The following is a 20803-nucleotide window of genomic DNA, read 5'->3' as shown; positions in this document are numbered from 1 at the left end:
GATACCTCCACACAAAAACTTGTATGTGAATGTTCACAGCAGCATTATTCACAATAGCCAAAAAGTAGAAACAAGTCAAATGTCCATCAACTAACAAATGGATAAACAAAATGTGGAATATCCATTCAATGGAATATTATTCAGCCACAAAAAGGAATGAAGTACAGACACATGCTACAACATGAACCCTGGAAACATTATACTTAAAGAGCTAGATACAAAAGGCCACATATTTTATGATTTATTTTATATAAAATGTTCAGAATAGGCAACTCCATAGAGCGAGAAAGTAGATTAGTAGTTGCCCGGGGCTGAGGAGAGGAAGAATGAGGAATGGCTGTCAATGGGCACTGGGTTTCTTTTTGGAGTAATGAAAATGTTCTAAAATTGATGATAGTGAAGTTTTCCCAACTCTATGAATGTACTAAAAACTTAAAAAAATAACAATTAAACTAAAAAAAGAGAGAGCCCTAAAAGACTTAAAAGACAAACCAATTTGCATCGCTTAAATCTTATTTAGATCTTGAATTTTAAAAATACACTATAAAATAAAATTATAAGGCAACCATGGAAATTTGAACATTGAATATCTGAAGATATTAATGAATTATTGCTAATTTCTTATGGGTATGATAATGGAATTGAGTTATGTCTTTAAAAAAGGAGACCCTAGGGCCAGCCTGGTGGATAGTGGCTAAGTTCACTTGCTCCACTTCGGCAGCCCAGGGTTCTCTGGTTTGGATCCTGGGCATGGACCTATGCACTGCTTATCAAGACATGCTGTGGCAGGTGTCCCACATATAAAGTAGAGGAAGATGGGCATGGCTGTTAGCTCAGGGCCAATCTTCCTCAGAAAAGGAAAAAGGAGTCCCTATGCTTTAGAGATACATATTAAAATATTTACCAATGAAATGATATAGTGTCTGGGATTTGCTTAAAAATAAACTGGAGAGAGAGGTAAAAAGTACAATGGGATACAGGTGAAATGGTCATGAGTTGGTAATTGTTCACTAGACTATTCTCTCCATTTATGTAATGTTTGAAGTTTTCTATTTAAACAAAAAAAAAAGAAAGAAAGAAGGAAGAGGAAATACTTCCATGCCACATTATTTTATTGTGTGGCAACTATCAATCCTACAGGTGGGAAAACCCCATTTCAACTGTAGTCTCAAGGACCAAAAATATCTTGGGCTTCCCCTTCCATCCTCAGCAACCACTTTTTCTGCCTCAATTACAATCTTTCCAAAAGGCTTTCCACCTTAATGCTTCTTCCTAAAAAAGCCATCCATTGATTTCCTTTTATAATTCGTTTGGCCTTACACCTAATGACCTTTTTAATCAAATTTTCAAATTTCCTTATCTTTGGAATTAAGTTGCTCCTTGAAGGATATATTGATCAATTTGCCTTGCTTGTCAATTTCACCTGCTCCTGCGATGACAGCAGGAGAAAGAAAGGACCAGACCTGTGAGACCGAGACAGAGACTCCTTGGTCACATTAAAAGGAAGAGATTTTTAGGGGGTGCTTAGCCCCGGCCCTTGTCCCAGAGCTGAGCCAGAAAACACCACCACCTGAACCCCACCCAGATCCTTATGGAAACAACAACAACAACGCTCTAAGTTCCTGACTACATACCACGTGAGAGGCACGGTAACAATCGCTTTACCTGAGTAAAGTTATTTAGTCATTGCAGTAAGCCCAGGAGACAGGTGTAAATTATTTATCCCCATTTTGCTGGGACTTCCAGAATGGTCAAGTAACTTGCTTTAAATCACACAGCTTTATGTGGCAGAGCCAGGATTTGAACTCAGGCTATCTGGCCCAGGACCTGCACTTATACCTCCTGGCTTTACCTCCTGGGTGGAAACTACTAGCTCATCACATCTTTGTTACAGTATCACTAACGTTCAAGGACCAGAAACTTTAATCAGGCCAAAAATCATTCACTTTGGCAACAGAAGCTGGACTATCTCCCAGGAAATCCCCCTCCCCAGCTCCCTCATTAGAACCAGCAATTTCACAAATCTTCCTCCTGAAGAGCGAAAACAAAAGGCACATAACTTGTAAAAAGTGATGCAGAGATATCTTAAAAGTTAAAAATGAAGAGAGACACATCCCCTTTGCCTTGCCCCCGCTCGACCCCCAGAAACGCCTGGCTGAAAGGCTAGCGCCAAGGGGGCTGGATGCAGGGACTCTGGGAGGCGATTCCACAGTGAGGGGACAACAGGCAGGGTGAGGGTAGGCGGGTCCTCTTCACTAAATCCGGATCCCAGCCAGGCAGCTCGGAGGCTTCCCTGAGTCACTCCCCATCTCCACACACAACAGCCAGGAATGACTTAGCACCAACACCAGTAGCTCTCTCCTTAGAGGAAAGGCTGAGAATACGCGTCCAAGTCTAGGGACTCAAAACTTCAGAAACACCGAGGACCAGCTGTCCACACCCACCCCTCTCCCCCGCCCAGCCTCCCCACCCAAACCACCACCCTCCCTGGCGGGAGGGAGAGGGGTGGCCGGGAAGGGCCAAGCGATGGTCCCCAGATGGGCTCAGTATTGGACAAGAAGGGGAGGGATGCGGGACAAGACAAGGAAGACCTCCCACGAGCTAGGAAAAGCAATGGAAGGAGCTAGAGTATGAAAAAATAACCAAAATGAAAGAAGCAAGGACCAGAGAGGGAAACTGAGAGAGTAACTGGGAACAGCTGGTGCCTGGACCAGCAAAGCACTAGGGGACAGGGGACGAGGGAATAGGAGGGACGGGGAAGATGAACAGGCTGGAGAACTCACAGTCTTGGGGGCTGGGGGACACGTGGTTCAGGGGTCAGCACACGAAGAGTGTGCAGACTGGAGCGGCTGCAGACAAGGGGCCTGGGGAGCGGGAATGACTGGGGAGACGGGGGTCCCGGACCTGGAACTGGGACTCGGGGGGCCTCGGGGTTAGGAGGGACCGAGACACGGGGAGTCTGAGAACTGGGGGTCTGGGAACTGGGCAACGGCGTCGGAGGACTGGGAGGGACTGGGGCACGGCGCACAGGTGTCTCGGAGCAGGTCGTTAGTGATGGACAGGAGTCAGGGGACCAGGAGGGCGCGGACTCGGGACGCCAGAGAACTGCAGGCGACCAGGGGCGAGGAACGGAGCGTCCACGGGGTCAGGAGACCCGGAGCGCTGGGACGGGGGGCTGCGGGCGGGCGAGACGCGGGGACTCAGGGGCCGACGGGAGCAGCGGGAGCTGGGGCGGCCGGGCTGGGTGACAGCGGCGAGGCCGCCACTCACCGCTCATGATGCCGCTCCCGGGGCTGCTGCTGCGCCGCGCCGCCGCCACCGCCACCGCCGCCGGGGCCGCCGCGGAGCTCCAGACAGGCCGGGAGACAGCGCGCCCCGCCCCGGCCGCCCCGCCCCGGAAGTAGAGCGCCGCCGCCGCCGAGGCCCCGCCCCCCGACCCGGAAGGTAAACACGGGCAGCGCCGGCCGAGCGGCGACCCCAGAGGGGGCGCGCAGCAGTCCGTGAGTCCCCGGGCGCTTCCGCGCCCTCCTGGTTACCTCCATCGGGGAGTTAGATAGTGAACGCGGCCAGAGACAGGACATGCATTGTTGCAGAGAGCGCTAGATGCTGAGAAACGAACTTTTTAAAAAGTAATGGGCCAGAGCGTGGGGACACGGGAGCTACGCAGTCCCGGAGGGCGTAAGGAGACGACTTTAGAGCTGAGACCTGGATGGTAAGAGGGGGACGGCCCGGGAAGACCCGCAGGAAAGGTGTTCCCGAAGGAACCTGCCTGGAGGGGGAGGGGGAGTGAGGAACGCGTGGTGGGAGAGAGGAGGTTGGAGAGGCGGTGGCCTGGCGGGCCTTGGTAAGCAGTGTGGACGATTCTACCCGACTCTGAGTAGGTAAGGGAATGGGAAGCCCTTGCGAGAAGTTCAGTAGAGCGGCACGATCTGAATTAGGTTTTAAGACGATTACCCATCTTCCTGGGTTGAGAGTGAACTGTAGTGGGGCAGGGTAAAGAAAGGGCAGCTGGTTAGGGGGCCCTTGCAGTTGTCCAGCAAGAGATAATAGTGCCTGGGGTAGGGTGGTGGCAGTGGAGGTGAAGTTGGCTGGATCCTGGGCGAACAGGCGTTCACAACAATCGTATGAAGTACAGTTTACTGCCCCATTTTACAAATGAGGGGAAGGGGGACCCAGAAAGGTTAAAAAGAGCATTTTCCCAATTTGTTTCACCTGCAACCCAGAGTCAAAAAATGTATTTACATCACAACCCAGGACACACAGGCATAAGTTGAAGGAGATGTTAAAACGGTTCTGTGGGCAATATATTCTCTTCTACTTTTCTTTTTTGTTATTGTTCTGAATGCTGACTGAGTCTTGATCCACAGTTGAAAACACTGAGTTGAGGACCAGGCCACACTGGGAAATGGAGCCAGGATTCCAGCCCAGTTCTGAGAGACCCACAGCCCCATGATCTTCCGACTTCCTTGCCTCTCTCAACATGTAGTCTCCATTCCCCGGGAATTTATCTTTTGGACTCAGCAGAGGCCAAGGGCTCTTTGGAGGAGGATGCTCTGCCTCATTATTCCTAATAGTGAAAAAGTGGGAAGCACTGAAGCCTGACTACAGAAGAAAAACTAAGTCGATCATGGCCCCCCTCACGCGGAATTTCTTGCAATAGTTGAAAATGCTAATTATATAGATTATGGAAATACAGGGAAAAGCCAATGATAAGACGTTAAGTTTTAAAAAGCCCCATGCAAAATGGTCTGTACACCACGATTACAACTGTGTCAAAATAGGACCATGCGGGGCTGGCCCTGTGGCCGAGTGGTTAAGTTCGCGCGCTCCGCTTCAGTGGCCCAGGATTTCGCCAGTTTGGATCCTGGGCACAGACATGGCACTGCTCATCAGGACATGCTGAGGCGGCATCCCACATGCCACAACCAGAGGCACTCAAAAACTAGAATATACGACTATGTACTGGGGGGCTTTGGAGAGAAGAATAAAAAAAAAAAAGAAGATTGGCAACAGTTGTTAGCTCAGGTGCCAATCTTTAAAAAAAAATACGACCATGTGAAGGGACCATGAGAGAACGTAAAAATGAGAATACTTGTGTGTTTGGTTGGTGGGGCTGTTTTTCCCATTTTCAAAATTATCCGTTACAGGTGTTAATTATTCTGGTTAAAGTGTGTCTGAGTCCAAACCCCGCCCCTGCACCCTCGATTTAGGTCAGCTACCGCTGTAACCTTTAGTAAGGCATCACAGACCTGCTCCATGGAGTTATTACGAGGATAATGTTTTATACCTTCTCGTAGCATCCTCTGCCTTTTCTTCATGGAATTTGAGGCAGGATAAGTTACTGAAATCGTAGTTTGTGTTTTAGGTTTTCTACCACCAGGCACCCCCTTTAAGTATTGTAATTCTTCCTGGAATTTTAGCCCGGAGGACCAAGAATCAAAAGTCTAACGTCAACAGCTCTTCTGGGCTTTTGAAAAATCTGAAGTCTTTGAGGAGATTGTACCAGAGGGTGAGGCGAGAAGAAGGGGGCCTGTGAGAAGCTAGGAGCAATATTCTCAGGCCTTGTAACAGGAAAGACGCGTGTGCCTGTCCTCAGAGAGCCTAGCCCTCAAACGGACTAATAAAAATCATTACCACAATGTAACTGACACACAGTACTTGTCATGAACCAGATACTTTTAGAGTAAAAAGTATATATAGGGTTGTAAATGTGCATATATGCACATACACTTAATCCTTAAAATAACCTTTTAAGTAGATACTGTTATTATCCCCATTTTATAGATGGGGAAACTGAGGCATAGAGTAGTTAAGTAACTTTCTCACAGTCACCCAAGGGCTGTACTTCCTAGGAGCAGGGCCAGGATTCAAACCCAGGCAGTCTGGCTGCAAGAGCCAATACCTTAACCACTATACTGTGTTGTCTCCTGTGGCCCTTAAGGACCTGGAATGGAGCCATGATGGGCCCCAAATGGGTAAAAAGATTCCACCAAGGTTCTCCATATCCCAAACCTGACACAAAAGCCACCGAGCACCAGGACCCCGAGGGTCTGTGCTGTGGTGCCAGTGGGCATCTTAACAATGATCAAAGTCAGCAGATTACCAGAGGGCATCACCTGTTGCAAAGCCTTTTCATAGCACCCCAGGACCTTTGCATAACCCCAGGAAGGGAACCCTCCCCAATAATGAGAAAGATTGGAGCCCAAAGAGATTGGGGAACTCAGAAATGGAATTAAATTGATGTGAGGAGAAAAAAAGAATAGATCAGGATGTCTGGGTTTATATCCTGGCTCTGTTATCTTGCTCTGACTAGTTTCTGTCATCATCCGTAAAGTGGAGATAATAATGGTCTGCTTACCTTGTGGTTTGTTGTATGCATTAAATGAGTTAGTGCACGTAAAGCACTTAGAATAATCCCTGGCTCATTAGTAAGGCTACATAAGTGTCAGCTATCGTTATTATTACCTGCATTGGGGTCTGAAAATGATACCTAGCTCACCTGTATCACAGTTGGCAATTGCACATTTATTTATATGATTATAGTAATGCCTGATGCCTCTGTTAAGCTGGACGCTAGCTCACAAGGTCAGGAACCACCCATGCATTACACACTGAATTAGTGTGGCTGACTCCAGGCTTGTCCTAGCTATGGAAGTACATAGGATAACCTTGCTTTCCTTTAACGATAAAGAGAAAAATCCAGTCTATCCTGAAATGCATATATGCGTGTATAGGAGAGAAGCCATAGAAATATGTGACTGTGGGATCTACACATTGCAGTGCCTTTTTTCAGTGAGTCAAGAATTTAATCATGAAACCAAGGAAGTTTCCATAGTCAAGCTCCCAACAATAAGACCAAGAAATAAAGCTAACATAAAGATTTTCCAGAATTAGAGGATAAAAAGCTATACCAGCAACTGGGGAGTATAGTCATCCTAAAGAGATCTAATGCATCATCCTTTCCTCTGACAAAAGATTTTCAAAGTAGCTCTACACCAGTCGAAAAGGTGAATTATCTAGTATAAATTGATTTCTCCATCTCTGTGACGCTAACAGCAACTGGCAGGCTATTGCAGTAGTCACTGGTTTTCGTGGTGACAAGAATGGTCGCGCCTTCCTCCATGGCCGGCAGTGGAAAGAAATGGTCAGAATCGACCTTTGGTTTGCTCTTGACGCAGTCTTCACAGGTACATTCTTCCACCGTGTACTCCAGGCCTCTCGGAAGAAGAACTTGAGCGTCGGTCCTGCTATCCTCCACGTCAGCCTCTGCCTCATTCTGCAGAGCCGACCCTGATGATGCAGAAACAGAAACGTCAACCTAAATTCCCCAGGGGGTGCGATTTGACAGTCTAGCAGTCCACCCCAGGACTCACAGCAGTGCAAGACAGATCTCTTCCTACAAGAGAAATGACGACGTCCTGCACCAGAAGTCACGCACTGATGGCCCGCAAGCCACATGGGGTTTGGAGACGTGCTTTGTCTAGGGCGTACAGTGTTTGTAGGTGCTTCTTTGTTTTATGTTGGCCCAAATTTAAAAATCAAGTGATTTCACAGACAAATCTAGATGACTGGCCTCTTTTTAAAAACAAAAAAGAAAAAAAATGTGGTCACACGGAGCTGACATTGCTACATGGAAACAGTTGGCTGGAGTTGACAGCACCTGTCTCCAGGTGGGGCGCGGGCTCCTCTGTCGCCGGAGCCTCCACCTGGCCCACCCCAATCATTTGTTACCTGCTTGGCCCTTGTAGGCATTGAGGTATTGGCCCTATTTTACACATGTGAAATGACAAATTGGCATATGTTACAGCACACCGAGATCAGCCCGTGAGTGACACTTTAGAATTCAAAGTAAAGAGCCTTCTCTTACACAGCATTTTGTGGCAGATTAAATTTTTTTCAATGAATCTCTTGTGATCACATAAGGAAGGACTCTCCATTGTATCCCCATTGTACACTTGTAAGTTTTACTACTTCCCAGGCCCTTCCACAGAGTAACTCCATCTTCCAAAATGTCACGCTTAAAGTCACTCCCCACCTGTCTCTCAGACCCCAGGTAAAAGACTAAATTATATGGTTCAGCCATCTGCCTCTCCTTACTTCACTAGAAAGCAAATGAGGTGGATGCTTGACAGATTATACACGGAAAATACATGCATAAAGAAATGGGCCGATGGCTGCAGAGTGTTTGGGAATCGGATCATGGGCAAAAGTGATGCAGAAATATTTTTATCTTGAGAAGCCCTTAAGTAGAACATTTACTTCCCGGGCACTGGTTCTCTACTGCTTAATAAAAATAACATTTGAGGGGCCGGCCCTGTAGCGCAGCGCTTAAGTGTGCACGTTCTGCTTCGGCGGCCCGGGGTTCACAGGTTCAGATCCTGGATGCAGACGTGGCACCACTTGGCAAGCCATTCTGTTGTAGGCATCCCAGATAGAAAGTAGAGGAAGATGAGCACGGATGTTAGCTCAGGGCCAGTCTTCCTCAGCAAAAAGAGGAGGATTGGCAGCAGATGTTAGCTCAGGGCTAGTCTTCCTCAAAAAAATAAAAATAATATTTGAGGTGCTTGCTCAAATAATCCAGGAGCAACTGGTTATTCATTTCTAACATTTTTCTGCAGTAAAATATTCACCCAAGCAAACAACACTTATGTTTGTATTAAAAATGTGGCTGTGGATCTTGACCTGGTTAGCAGTTTCTGATACCGTGACATTTAATCAATGTGCCAACTTTGGTCAAAGAGATGGATGTTTCCGGAGGAAGCCTCAGTACTTCAAAAGAATAATTACCAAAGGAAGAATGTGAGGGCAGGCTGAACTTGCAGGACACCTGCAAAGAAGGTGTCACCACCAGAAAGAAGACAGCTCGCTTCTTCCAAGTTCGTTTAACCTAACTGTCCTCTAATGCTCCCGAAAGGGCTCTAGAGGAATGAAATATGCAGTGTGAAAAAGGAAAAGGAAGTGAAACTCACAATAGCCACCCCTCGGAAATAGATTTCAAAGATGGACCTTCAAACCAACCTGTGTCTTTAAATTCGTCCTTTAATGGTTCTGAGTTCATCTTCCTTAGCAAGAACATCAACACGAAAACTGTCAAAGAAACTATCAAGCTCAGGCCCAAGCAGGTCCAGAGAATCGCGTTTGTTCCTTTCACTGAATTAAGAGAACATCAGAGAGATAATGAACTGATAACATCATATCCACATTAAGTAAAGATTGTTTGTCATCCAATTCCCCTAATCCAACCACATTGACTTTTAAATTCTAAATAACACTTAATTAGAAGAGTTGATAAAGTCTGTGTTGCTAACAGTGCTGCATAAAACTGAGTTCAATTCTGAATAACTACTTTTGTTCCTGTTGGCATTTAAATAATTGCCTTGTTTCCTTTCTCTTTTTGATTTAGGAAATCTCACCATCTTCCCCGTAATGTCTGTTCTTTAAAGAAACAAATCGTCAATACAGAGAGCACACTTCACACTAATGAGTAATTGTTCAAGCAGTATTACTTACTTGCATCACAGTAACGCTCACACACTAGAGGAGGGGTGTTAGGACATCGAAGGAGACACGGTTTGCAAGCATTAAGCAATCTGTCAAAATACTCATTTGGGACGCACTGCTGAGCCATCTGGAACTCGATCACAAAAAGAAACAAGGAAACCACAGACAGCACAGCATGGAAGGACAAGTAGAATCTCGTCAAGAATTCCCCAGCAAATGTAGTGACAGCCGCTAGAATGTCGAGGAAAAAAAACCTTTACATGGATGACTTGGTTCTTATGGGGGCTGTCTTCCTGACCTGTGGCTAAGGATTTGAATACCAAATCTAATTCCAGTTTCTAAGTTTGAGGCTTGGGTAGGGTAAGAGATAGAGTGTAAATATCAATGGCAAACCATACACGAAACAGAAACTGCTTATTTATAGAGGAAATTTCTCAGCCAGGTGACAGTTGCAAGATGTAGACAAGCCTGAGGCCTCAAGGAGAAGGTTCAGCGGTTGATTCTGGAGCATCTATTTATGAGCTGTGCTGTGTGATAGGCCTGAGGGAAATAGATAAGACAAGATCTGTGCTCTTTAAGAACTTAAAATCTGACAGGGGAGATAGATGTGCACTCAAATAACCATAGCATATAGTAGGAACTGATAGAATGTGAGAGAGGGTAAGGGATGTCAGACACGCCTACCAGGTTTTGAACCTAGGAAGAATTCCAGAATTCTGACGGAAATAGGGAAGTCTAGGGAAAAGCCAGATTGGCAAGAGGGTTGTGGAAAAGATAGGTTTGGGGGATTATCATTATTATTATTATTATTATTATTATTATTATTAAAGTAATCCGAGTTCCATTGTTGGAAATTTAGAAAACACAGATAAGTAGATAAAAAAAACTATCCATAGTCCTAGCATCCGGAAGTAATCGCTGTTAACGTTTTGTTGTATCACAGAGGTTGCAAACAGGCCTGATGTGTTCTGTTTGGCCAACCCCTGATACAGATCTTTCTGGAAGGGCTTCTGTAGGTAGATGGATGGATAGATACATAGATTTCTATAGTGCATTTTCCTTTTCACATAAATGGAATCACTTGCATTCACTTTTAACAATACTGAGATATAGAGAGATCGAGTCAGAATTGCAGGACTCAATTAAAATGCAAAGAAATGACGAAGTCCAAATTCAGTATAGTGGTTACCTCTCATGGGCAGGGAGAGTACAGAAGAGGCTTCCCCTGTATTGGTCACATTTTATTAAGCTGAATGGTGGAAACATTGGTATTTGGTGCGTTATTCTTTTATTGTATTTTTTGTTATTTCTGCCTTTTTGTATTTTTTAAATAGTACATAATAAATATTAAAATAATGATAATAAAATAAAAAGTGGGGATTAAAAACTTCTTTTGTTTAATGAAGAACTTGAGCCTAGAAGAGAGTTTGAACTTAGATATCCATCTAAACCTCACATTTCTCTGGGGTCCAGGCAGGGAGGTAAATGGGTGTGACTGCCTGGGTGAGACAGCCAGGAGCTCAAAGGGCTGGTCCAGCAGGTTCACCTCAGGCTCCTGCCAGATGGTGACCTTTGGAAGACAGGCAAAGGACACAGGAAGAGCATGATTAGAAAAATAGGAGGACAAAGATTGTCTCCCATAACAGCCAAGCAAGGAGAGAGTTTCAGCATGGGATGGGCAGTGGGGTCAAATTCTACAGAGAGGTCAGAGGTGATGCACTAAGGAAGAAGGTTGTTGGTGGCCTTCGAGTATGTCCGTGGGCAGATGCCATATTGCAGGTTTTTAAGGAGTGGAGAAAAAGTAGAGGCAGCCACTGTGGGCTGTGCCTGGGAAATCTGGTGGAAACCAGAAGAACAAAGCTTTGATAACTCTTGGAAGACAAAACACTATTGTTTCTTTGTTTGTTTCTTTTTTTTTTTCTTTTGGTGAGGAAGATTGGCCCTGAGCTAATGTCTGTGCCCATCCTCCTCTGTTTTGTATGTGGGTCACTGCCACAGCATAGCTTAATGAGTGGTGTAGGTCCATGCTCGAGATCCAAATCTGCAAACCCCAGACCGCCAAAGCAGAACGCTCAAGCTTAACCACTACGCCACTGGGCAGCCCCTTGTTGTTTCTGACAGATGCACTTGCTCAGGTGCCTGAAGTCACATGTGCAGGGTGTTCACTGCTGCATTGTTTGTGTTCATAAAAGCCTTTCTGTCCGTGGGGGCTCACAGCCGGCAAAAAGAATGAGACAGATGTGTTCCAGTATGGATGATATGTCGCTAAGTGGAAAATGCAAGGTACTGGAGAGTGTATAATCTGCTCTGCTGTGTTAGAGACATACATGTAGGCTACACTGGAAAGAATCACAGGAGACCAGTAGTGTTACTATCCCTGGCTAGAGACGGGAAGTCTAGGGCAGGAAGAAGACTTACTTTTCATGAAAAGTCTTTGGTAGTTTGAATAATTTTTTTTAATACTTATTATTTTGAAATAAGAATCGTTTTTTTAAAGGGCGATGTCTTAGTCCATTCAGGCTGCTATACAAAATGCCATAGACTGGGTGGCTTCTGAACAACAGAAATTGATTTCTCACGGTTCCGGGGGCTGGGAAATCCAAGGTGAAGGCGCCGGCAGATTCAGCATCTGGTGAGAGCCCACTTCCTCGTTCAGAGACAGCTGTCCTCTCACTATAACCTCCCGTGGCAGAAGGGGCAAGAGAGCTCCCTGGGGTCTCTTTTATAAGGACACTAATCCCCCCTCACGACCTAATCACCTCCCAAATGCCCCACTTCCAGATACCATCACGTTAGGGGTTAGGTTTCCACATAGGAATTTTGGGGGACACAAACATTCAGTCTATAGGAGGAGGGGGGCTTGGAAGAGGAAAGAGAATCAAAGGAGGGTTTCCCAAGATGCACAGCGTAGACTAAGGGAAAAAGAGTAAAGGTTAAAGATGTCAGAGAGCCCACGGTGTGCGTGTGTCCTGAAAGCCAAGAGCACCGAGGCCGTAAGAGCAGCGAAGGCCTGCAGAGCTCGTTCTTAATCAGCTGGCATTCTCAGTGACTTGGGGAAGTCCAGGGGTGGCTCCATGCTCAGAGTGGTCAAGCAGACCCTTCTCAGGGGGTCGCCCAGCCTCTCAGGCTTGCAGGGTGGGCTCCCAGGGACCAGGGCTGAGGGACCTCATCTTGCCTCACCACCTCTTCCCACAAAGCACATTCTCTCTCCTGGTCACGTCAGGCTTGAGCACAGAGAGCGCAGGCCTGGAGCTGCAGCCCGTCGGCAGTCAGCCCAGCGAGGGTTTCGATGAAAGCCCTGGTTCCTCTCCTTCCCCAGGTGTGGTGCTCAGCTTGTTCAGCTCTGTCTCTGATTCTGTGGGGGAGCCCTGTGATCCTTCTAATAAAGTCCCTTTTTGGTGTAAGTTAGCCAGAGTCAGTTTTGGTTGGTTGCTAGCAATCGAAAAATAAAAATAAAATCCTTAACCACATTAACCAATTCTTAACCGATTCCTCCACTCATACCTGAAATGCTGACAACAGACACTGCTCGGGGTAAGCCATCCCTTCCCCTTTGTGCCTCGAGATGGGGGTGACTGATTAATCCTGACCTCGTAAGGTCAATTGATTCTCCTCCACGACAGGTGAGGAGAGGGGAAAACACAGACTAGGAGGAGACAGCAATACATGTGCGAAAGATGTTGGGAGATGTCATACTAATCAGGACTCTTTCTCTAAGAAATGACGTAAAAACTTGAGGAATTTCCTGGCTTTACAGTTGAGCAGTCCAATGGTAGAATCGGCTTTAGTGGATCAAACTTTGTCCAGGAGTGTCCTGGTTTCTCTCTGTCGCTTGGCTCAGCAATGCCGTCTTCTGGGTCTTAGCTCTATTCTCAGCTCCTCTTCTCATGGTCACAAGAGAGCTGCAGCACCTCCAGACCTCACACACTCATTCCTTTTAAACTCTCTCCTGAGTAATCCTTTCCCATAGTTTTAAACGTATTAACTTCCAAACCTATATATCCACTTCCAGCCTTGCCCCTGATAGCCAGCCCTATCTACCAACTGCCTGCTTGATATCTCCACTTCAAAGTCTAGGAGGTGTCTCAAACTTCATTAAAGTGCAGTTGGGTTCTCCAAACGGGAGAGAGTGTGTTACTGAACCAGAGTGTGTTACTGGGCGTTTTTGCCGGCCGCCCAGAAAGCCAAACACCAAGACAATGAGATTGCAGCAGAGAGAGTTTACTCACAAGGCAGCCACGTGAGGAAGTGAGAGCATGAGCCTCAAATTTCGTTTCCCTGAAAGTAGGGACTTAGGGATATTTATGGGGTAGGTGGGCAAGGTGGTCTGAAATGGTGGAGAGAGGTGATTGGAGGTGAGGAGGAGTGAGGTAATTGATGATGTGCGCAAGCGTAGTCTGACTCCATGCCTCTTCATAGGACCCACGTTCACAAAATGGCGGCATTAGCATGATCTGAGGGTGGAGTTTTTAGCCTCTTGACGTCAAAAGGTCGCCTATTGGACATCTGCACGGGCCCAGTTGATGAGTTGGTGGTCTCAACAGGCCTGAAGTGGACAAGGGGCTCTAATTCCTGAAAAACAGCTCACACACCCATCACCATGGGGACCCAGGCTCCAGGGAGATGTTATCTAAGGAACCTAGTGGGAGTCTGATAGCATATTGCCTAAACAGCACAGTTAACAATGGGTGAGTTAACAGCTAAAAGCTATAATCACTAATTGCAAAAAGGAAAAACGTTAGTTCCTAGCTACTTAATTATCAATGGCTAACTCCTTGCCCGTTTCAAGTGTATGCCACCTTGATCAAACCTACTTGGTCATACAATCCCTTTTTTCAAGGACCACCTATGAACATTTAGGAATGTGTGTTTTGTGGAACACAGTTTGAGAAAACTCAGGTGAGATTGTCTCCGCGATTCCTTCCAGTTCTCAAAGACTGGTTTGGGGATTTAGCAGAACAATAAAACAGACGTAGCATTTAAAATAAGGATTTTTTAAAGTTTCATGATAGAGTTTGTTGATATAATAACATCCCCCAAAAGACTGCTGGGTCTGACCTCACTCTACACAGACAGAGGAGCAAGGAAAACCAATCCCCCAGTCATTCTCCAGCTTCAGCCCTCACTCACAACTCTAAGGAAGCAAAGAGACGCGCCTCAAGCTTCCAAAGCCATTAGCATGTCCTTCAAAGAAAACTCCATCGAACTCAAAGATTCTTTTCCCAAAATTGCTAGACTACAATCAAGTTTTCACAGCAGAACACTTTGACCTTTAATACATCTGGACTGCAAACCGAAAGTACACCATTTCTTCAGAGGACTTTAGTAGATTTCTCACTTGCAAAGGGAGCCCTAGCTCTGTATTAGTCAGAGTTCTCCAGAGAAACACAAGCAACAGGATGTACGTAAAGAGAGACAGAGTTCTAATAAGAAATTGACTCACACAGTGATGAAGTCTTAAGATCTGCAGTTGGCAAGCTGGAGACCCAGGAAAGTCAACAGTGAGGTTCTAGTCAGAGTCTGAAGGCCCGAGAACCAGAGAGCGATTGGCCTAAGTTCCAGTCCAAGACCCGGCAGGCTTGTGACCCAAGAAGAGCCAGTGTTCCCTCTTGACCGATGTCCCAGCTCAAGCAATCAGGCAGGAGGAACTCTCTCTTACTAGAGGGAGGGTCAGCCTTTTTGTTTTATTCAGGTCTTCAACTTACTGGCTGAGGGCCACCACATTGGGGAGGGCCATCTCTACTCAGTCTGCCTGTTCAAATGTTAATCTCATCCAAAAACACCCTTATGGACACACCCAGAATAGTGTTTGACCACATATCCGGACACCACATGGCGCAGTCAAGTGGACATGTGAATTTAACCATCGCAAGGCACTTGAGTACGCAGCCAATCCTTGCCTTCTCCTGACTTCCTTGAATAACCTCTGTGCTGCATTGTGCCACGTCCACTTCGTTACTCTGGAGCAGTGTCTCCCAGAATCCCTACCCCTACATGGTTCAAGGATAGAGTTGGCCAACAAAGGAACGTACGTGAGACTTGGAAAGCAGAAGGGAAGCAGCAGCCACTGTTCTCTGAAGGACATGATTGTCGCATCAAGTGATGGATGGTCGCAAAGATACCTAATGGGCTCAGGTATATCCTCATTCTCCTTTGCTCCATGTCCAGCTCTTCTTCCCCACTGTAGGCCTTGCTGACCAATAGCAGCCCCAGCCCCACCACTGAATGCTTGGCTGCTGATTCGCAGAGGTGGGGTCTACACAGGTAACCTGGACAGCTCCACAAGCTCCCCTTTATGGCCCCACTTCAGCAACTGGATGTTCCTGTCTTCTCGGATCACTAGTCAGTGACTCTTGTGGTCCTCACCTCCCCAGCTCCTCCTGTAATTGAGGAAGGTATGAGTTCTATAATGTGTCCTTCAGGATGTAACCCTCAGGATGGCTCAGCTTCCCCGGCTGACCCTGATCCATGCCACCTCTTTAACCTTGTTGTTTTAAACCTACAGTTTAAATGTTCGTGCAGAGTTATAAACGAATTAAGGCAAGGGGTTAGCACTAAGGTAACAAGTGGCAGGCAAATGCTAAAACTCCCTCATTAGAGGATAGCTGAAGTGTAGCACAGAGCAGGCCCAGTGGCCTATAGAAAACCTACAAGTCCAGACCAAAACCCTCACCTTATCTTCTCTCAAAGTACAGAAATATCTTCAAGAAATTCAAATATCATTGCAGTACTGCCCCTAAAGCTAGATGCTTTCAATATCCTTTACTTTGGTGGGTGTACATGTGTCATTATTATGACACATTATTTTGGTAGTTATTATTTAGTGCTTTCTTTAATGCTCCCAGCTTATTTGAATAAATGTTCATAAGCATGCACTTTCCATATGCTCTCATATATATTATATAAAAGCTCATTTCTCACGTGTTTTTGGATAATTTCTCTTTACCTCAGACACAAGCAATCAGGTATAGGTAGCAAATTTCAACAAGGAATGTAGCATGTCCATATATGCATATAGAGCCATCTAATAATGAATATTATACAACTGATCTATATTATGTTTTTGACGACTTCATAATATTAAAAGATCAGTACAGGATAGAAAAAAAGTATATATATATATATATTTAAAGAGGGAGAAAAAACATGTTCTCCCTTAAGTAAGAGATATGTGTACATAAAATATTGGAAGGAAATTCTGTAAATGCCTTCCGGCCAAAGACCACCAGAAACACACGTGTCGTTGAACACTGACTTGTTGCACAACCACGGGGAAACGTGAGATGTCTCCAGGGCCCCCAGCATGAGCGTGCGACCTGTAAGTGCTGGGCCATGTACAACTGCACAGGTTACACACCGTGTACTTGGTTTAATACTCTGCTGTTGCCATCTTGAAATTCTTAGTAATTTCTTGACAAGGGCCCTACGTTTTCATTTTGCACTAGGCCCCACAAGTTATGTAGCCAGTCCCACGTGACTCTATTAGAGAAGGTTAGAAGGTTCTTCTTGTAGGATTTGGACTTGTGTTAGGTGATTTGGGAGAAGGTTCAAGGAAACAAGGCTTAGCTCTGGACTGGATATTGGCGGGATGTGGGGGTAATTCTGTAATCGGGGTAACTATGTGTTAGTCAAGGTTCTGCAGAGAAGCAGAGCCAATGGGAGATAGATTAGATAGATTAGATAGATAGATAGATAGATAGATAGATAGATAGACAGATAGACAGATGATAGATAGATGGTTTTTGGTTTTGGGGGGTTTTGTTGAGGAAGATTAGCCCTGAGCTAACATCTGCTGCCAATCCTCCTCCTTTTGCTGAGGAAGACTGGCCCTGAGCTAACATCCATGCCCATCTTCCTCTACTTTATATGTGGGACGCCTGCCACAGCATGGTGTGCCAAGTGGTTCCAAGTCCACACCCGGGATCCGAACCAGTGAACCCCAGGCTGCCGAAGCGGAACGTGTGCACTTAACCGCTATGCCACCAGGCCGGCCCTAGATAGATGTTTTAAGGAATTGGCCCATGCATTTGTGGGGACTGGCAAGTCCACAATCATTGGCCAGTGGATGTTGATGGAAAATTCAGGAAAAAGTTGATGTTGCACTCTTAAGTCCAAAATCCACAGAGCAAGCCAGGCAGTCTGGAAACTCAAGTAGGGTTTCTATGTTGCAGTCTTGAGGCTAAATTCCTTCTTCTCTGGTAAGCCTCAGTCTTTGTTCTTGAGGCCTTCAACTGACTGGATGAGGCCCACCCACCTTATGGAGGGTAATCTGCTTTCTTCAAAGACAGCTGATTTAAATGTTAGTCACATCTAGAAAATACCTTCACAGCAACATCTAGACTGTGGACTGATGATCTGGGAGCTGTTCCCAATAATACAGTTCTCTCCTGAGCACAAGGCAAGATTGTGCTTTGCATGCCCCTCTTTGAAGTGATGTGCAGAAGTGTAACTTGCTTTTGATCAAGGAAATGTGAGCAGCAGGGATGTCTGTCACTTGAAGGCAGAAGCTTTCAGAGCCAGTGTTTAATGCCCCACATTCTCTCTGACATGGTGAATGGCAGTGCCCCAGATGGTGACGGCTCTGTGGGCCTCAGTTGCAATGGAAAGATGTTGGGAGCACAGCCCCAGATGACACAGAAGGGACACCATTATGAGCTTAATGTTTGTGTCTCCCCCGCATATTGAAGCGCTCGCTCTCGATGTGATGGTGTTTGGAGATGAGGCCTCTGGGAAGGGATTAGGTTTCAATTAGGTCCTAAGGGTGAGGCCTTCGTGATGGGATTAGTGCTCTTATGAGAGGAGACATCAGAGAGCTTGCTCTCTTGAGCACTGTCATGCTGTGGGAGGACACAGTGAAAAGGCAATAGGCTGCAAGCCAGGAAGAGTACCCTCACTGAACACCACCTCTGCCAGCACCTTGGTCTTGGGCTTCCTATCCTCCAGAACAGGGAGAAATAAATGTCTCTTGTTTAAGCCCCCCAGACTATGATATTTTGTTGTATCAGCCCGAGAAGCCTGAGACAGACCCATGGCATGAATAAGATTTGGGTGATGTTTGTTACTGCAACATGAGCTCGTCTATCCTGACTGACACAGAGTCCAAAGCCATGGTATTAACCACTGTGCCATACTGCCTCTTCACTGCCACTCGGAACTTCTTCATGAGACTAATATTACTGAGCGAGCCCATTCTAGGGTACTGCAGTCCAGAATGAAGGAAAGCTCAACAGAACACAAAACTAACAGGAGCACAAAGGGACAGCAAACACAAAGCCGGAAACGTCGGCCCTCTAGCCTACCCATAAACTGCAGATGGTTTAGTTTCTTCTTCAACTTGAAGCCGAGCCTTGGGGACGTGGGCCTTGTGCTAAGGGGAGTTGGAGGAGATGAAACAGCACAGAGCCAGGATCTAATGAAGCGCAGAGCCCAGAAGCCCTGCTGAGCGAGTCCTGCAACGTCAGATTCCAATGCAAAGATCTTCTTCCTCCCTTCTCTCCCTCCTCTTAGATCTCTGCACAGCCCTCAGAAGCCTCGTTTGCTTTCTGGCTAATTTGATTTGGGGCCAAGTCTCGAGGCCCTCTGCTGGGTTTCCGTGAAGATTCCCTTTGAAGACGAGCTCCTTTGAACTCCTGCTTTCTCTCAGCACTATCAGAAGTGCCACATTCCGTCGGCTCTTTAGAATTTTTCAAAGCGGATTCACTCTGATTTCCAGGGTGTCCTGACTGTTTGCGATTGAAAGGCTCACTGTGTCAGGGGCGTCTGAGTTCTTGTTTTTCAAATCACTGACTTCTCTCTGTGACACTTTTTGTCTCCACTTTAAACACCAACAACCACAAGACACAGAACGCGCTGACAGTGGTGTCGGCATCATTAGATGATTTGGGAGGCAGAGAAAAATCCTCCCATTCAATAAGTCTTGATGCCTACTACATCCTAGGCACCGTGCCAGGCACCAAGGTACAACAGTGAGTTCATTTTAGATATGGTTCCTCCCCTCGTGGAGTTTACAGTCTGGTAGGGAAAAAAATAAAAAGAAAAGAAAAAAATTTAAAGAAATAAATAAGTACATCCAACTGTGAAAGTGCCTTTAAGGAAAAAACATGTTGCTAAGACAGAGACTTAAAAGAGATGAGTGGGGGTGGAGGAGGGAGGGGAAGAAACGCCACAGTTAGTGGGAGGTCCTCTGAGATCAGTCACCAAGATGGAATTAGACTGTGACAGATTTTTGGGGAGGAAAACACTCGTAAAGAATGGAGGGAGGAAGCCAGAGAAGGAGGAAGAACTTTCAGACCACAATGCAGGCCTAACACCACTGAGGGAGAAGGGTAAAGAAGGAACATTGAGTAGGAAGAAGAACAGTCTTGGACTACAGTGGAAGTGCAAGAAAACTTTGGCCAGACTCATGGGGAGTTCTTTTTTTTTTTTTTTTCTGGTGAGGAAGATTGACCCTGAGCTAACATCCATTACCAATATTCCTCTTTTTTGCTGGAGGAAGATTGACCCTGAGCTAACATCTGTGCCAATCTTCCTCTATTTTGTATGTGGGATGCCACCACGGCATGGCTTGATGAGTGGTGTGTAGGTCTGTGCCCTGGATCTGAACCTGCGAACCCCAGGCCGCTGAAGCACGGTGTGCGAACTTAAACACTGCACCACTGGACGGGCCCCTCATGGGGAGTTGTTGAGCCAAAGTTTCCCCTCCGAGGAACGCTGTATCTCGCAGGAATGGGCCTGATGTGTTGATACCCTTGCCGTGCTGGGCCATGCTGGGAGCAGCTGCAGGAAGCTTGGTGTCCGTATCAAAGCAGTGGTGAGTGGCAGCAGCTGGAGGGGTCAGTCAAGAGTACTCCCTGCGGCACATCTCAGAGGTCACTGTCATGGCTGCCACTTCTACTTCTCCATGCATGTTTGGGGAGCAGCCCTCCGTGATCTCCATGGCCTTTCTTCCTGGGGAGAAACTCGAGAGAGGGAAGTCAGTGGTTCAGACTAAGGCCTTTGTCGCTACAGTTGGTCTTGGGGCTGCAACAGGTACTCACACTTTCCTCCACTACTCATTCTAAATCTCCTCCCCCTTCACTGTCACCTTAGTGGGACTTGATGGCTTGCTTGGTGACGTGGCCCAAACCTTCACTCCTGAGAAGTCTGAACTCTTGGCAAATCATACCTTCCTCAGGCCAGGGTTACTGCACATGTCCGTTCACAGTTTCAGTGGGCAAGGGACTGCCAGGAGGCCCCCCAAGCACATCACTTGGGTTTCACACACATTCTTCCCCATCCCCATTGGGTAAAAGCAGCCCCACCC

The 20803-nt window shown here is 46.4% G+C and overlaps 2 protein-coding genes and 1 long non-coding RNA gene across 8 annotated transcripts in view; 1 reads left to right on the top strand and 2 right to left on the bottom strand.

The window, feature by feature from the left end:
* The window catches only part of SNX29 (sorting nexin 29), a 505847-nt gene extending 502442 nt beyond the window's left edge, over nucleotides 1-3405 (bottom strand). For all 5 annotated transcript variants that reach the window (XM_046665870.1, XM_046665874.1, XM_046665871.1 and 2 more), the window contains exon 1: nucleotides 3271-3405. In XM_046665870.1, the coding sequence (XP_046521826.1) occupies nucleotides 3271-3277 (7 nt within the window). In that variant the 5' untranslated portion in view covers nucleotides 3278-3405. The remainder of the gene's footprint in view (nucleotides 1-3270) is intronic.
* Nucleotides 3406-3467: 62 nt separating this feature from the next.
* LOC124241462 (uncharacterized) overlaps nucleotides 3468-20803 on the top strand; it is a 30802-nt gene continuing 13466 nt past the window's right edge. For both annotated transcript variants that reach the window (XR_006889223.1, XR_006889224.1), the window contains exon 1: nucleotides 3468-3712. This is a non-coding gene — a long non-coding RNA (uncharacterized LOC124241462). The remainder of the gene's footprint in view (nucleotides 3713-20803) is intronic.
* Nucleotides 4959-9393, bottom strand: TNFRSF17 (TNF receptor superfamily member 17). Its single transcript, XM_046665216.1, has 2 exons — nucleotides 9019-9393; nucleotides 4959-7290 (listed from the first exon to the last, which is right to left on the bottom strand). The coding sequence occupies exons 1-2, from the start codon at nucleotides 9074-9076 to the stop codon at nucleotides 7013-7015; spliced, it is 336 nt and encodes a 111-aa protein (XP_046521172.1). The 5' UTR covers nucleotides 9077-9393; the 3' UTR covers nucleotides 4959-7012.

This window comes from Equus quagga, chromosome 7, assembly GCF_021613505.1.
Source record: "Equus quagga isolate Etosha38 chromosome 7, UCLA_HA_Equagga_1.0, whole genome shotgun sequence".
NCBI lineage: Eukaryota > Metazoa > Chordata > Mammalia > Perissodactyla > Equidae > Equus > Equus quagga.
This window is presented reverse-complemented; position numbering and strand designations above follow the sequence as displayed.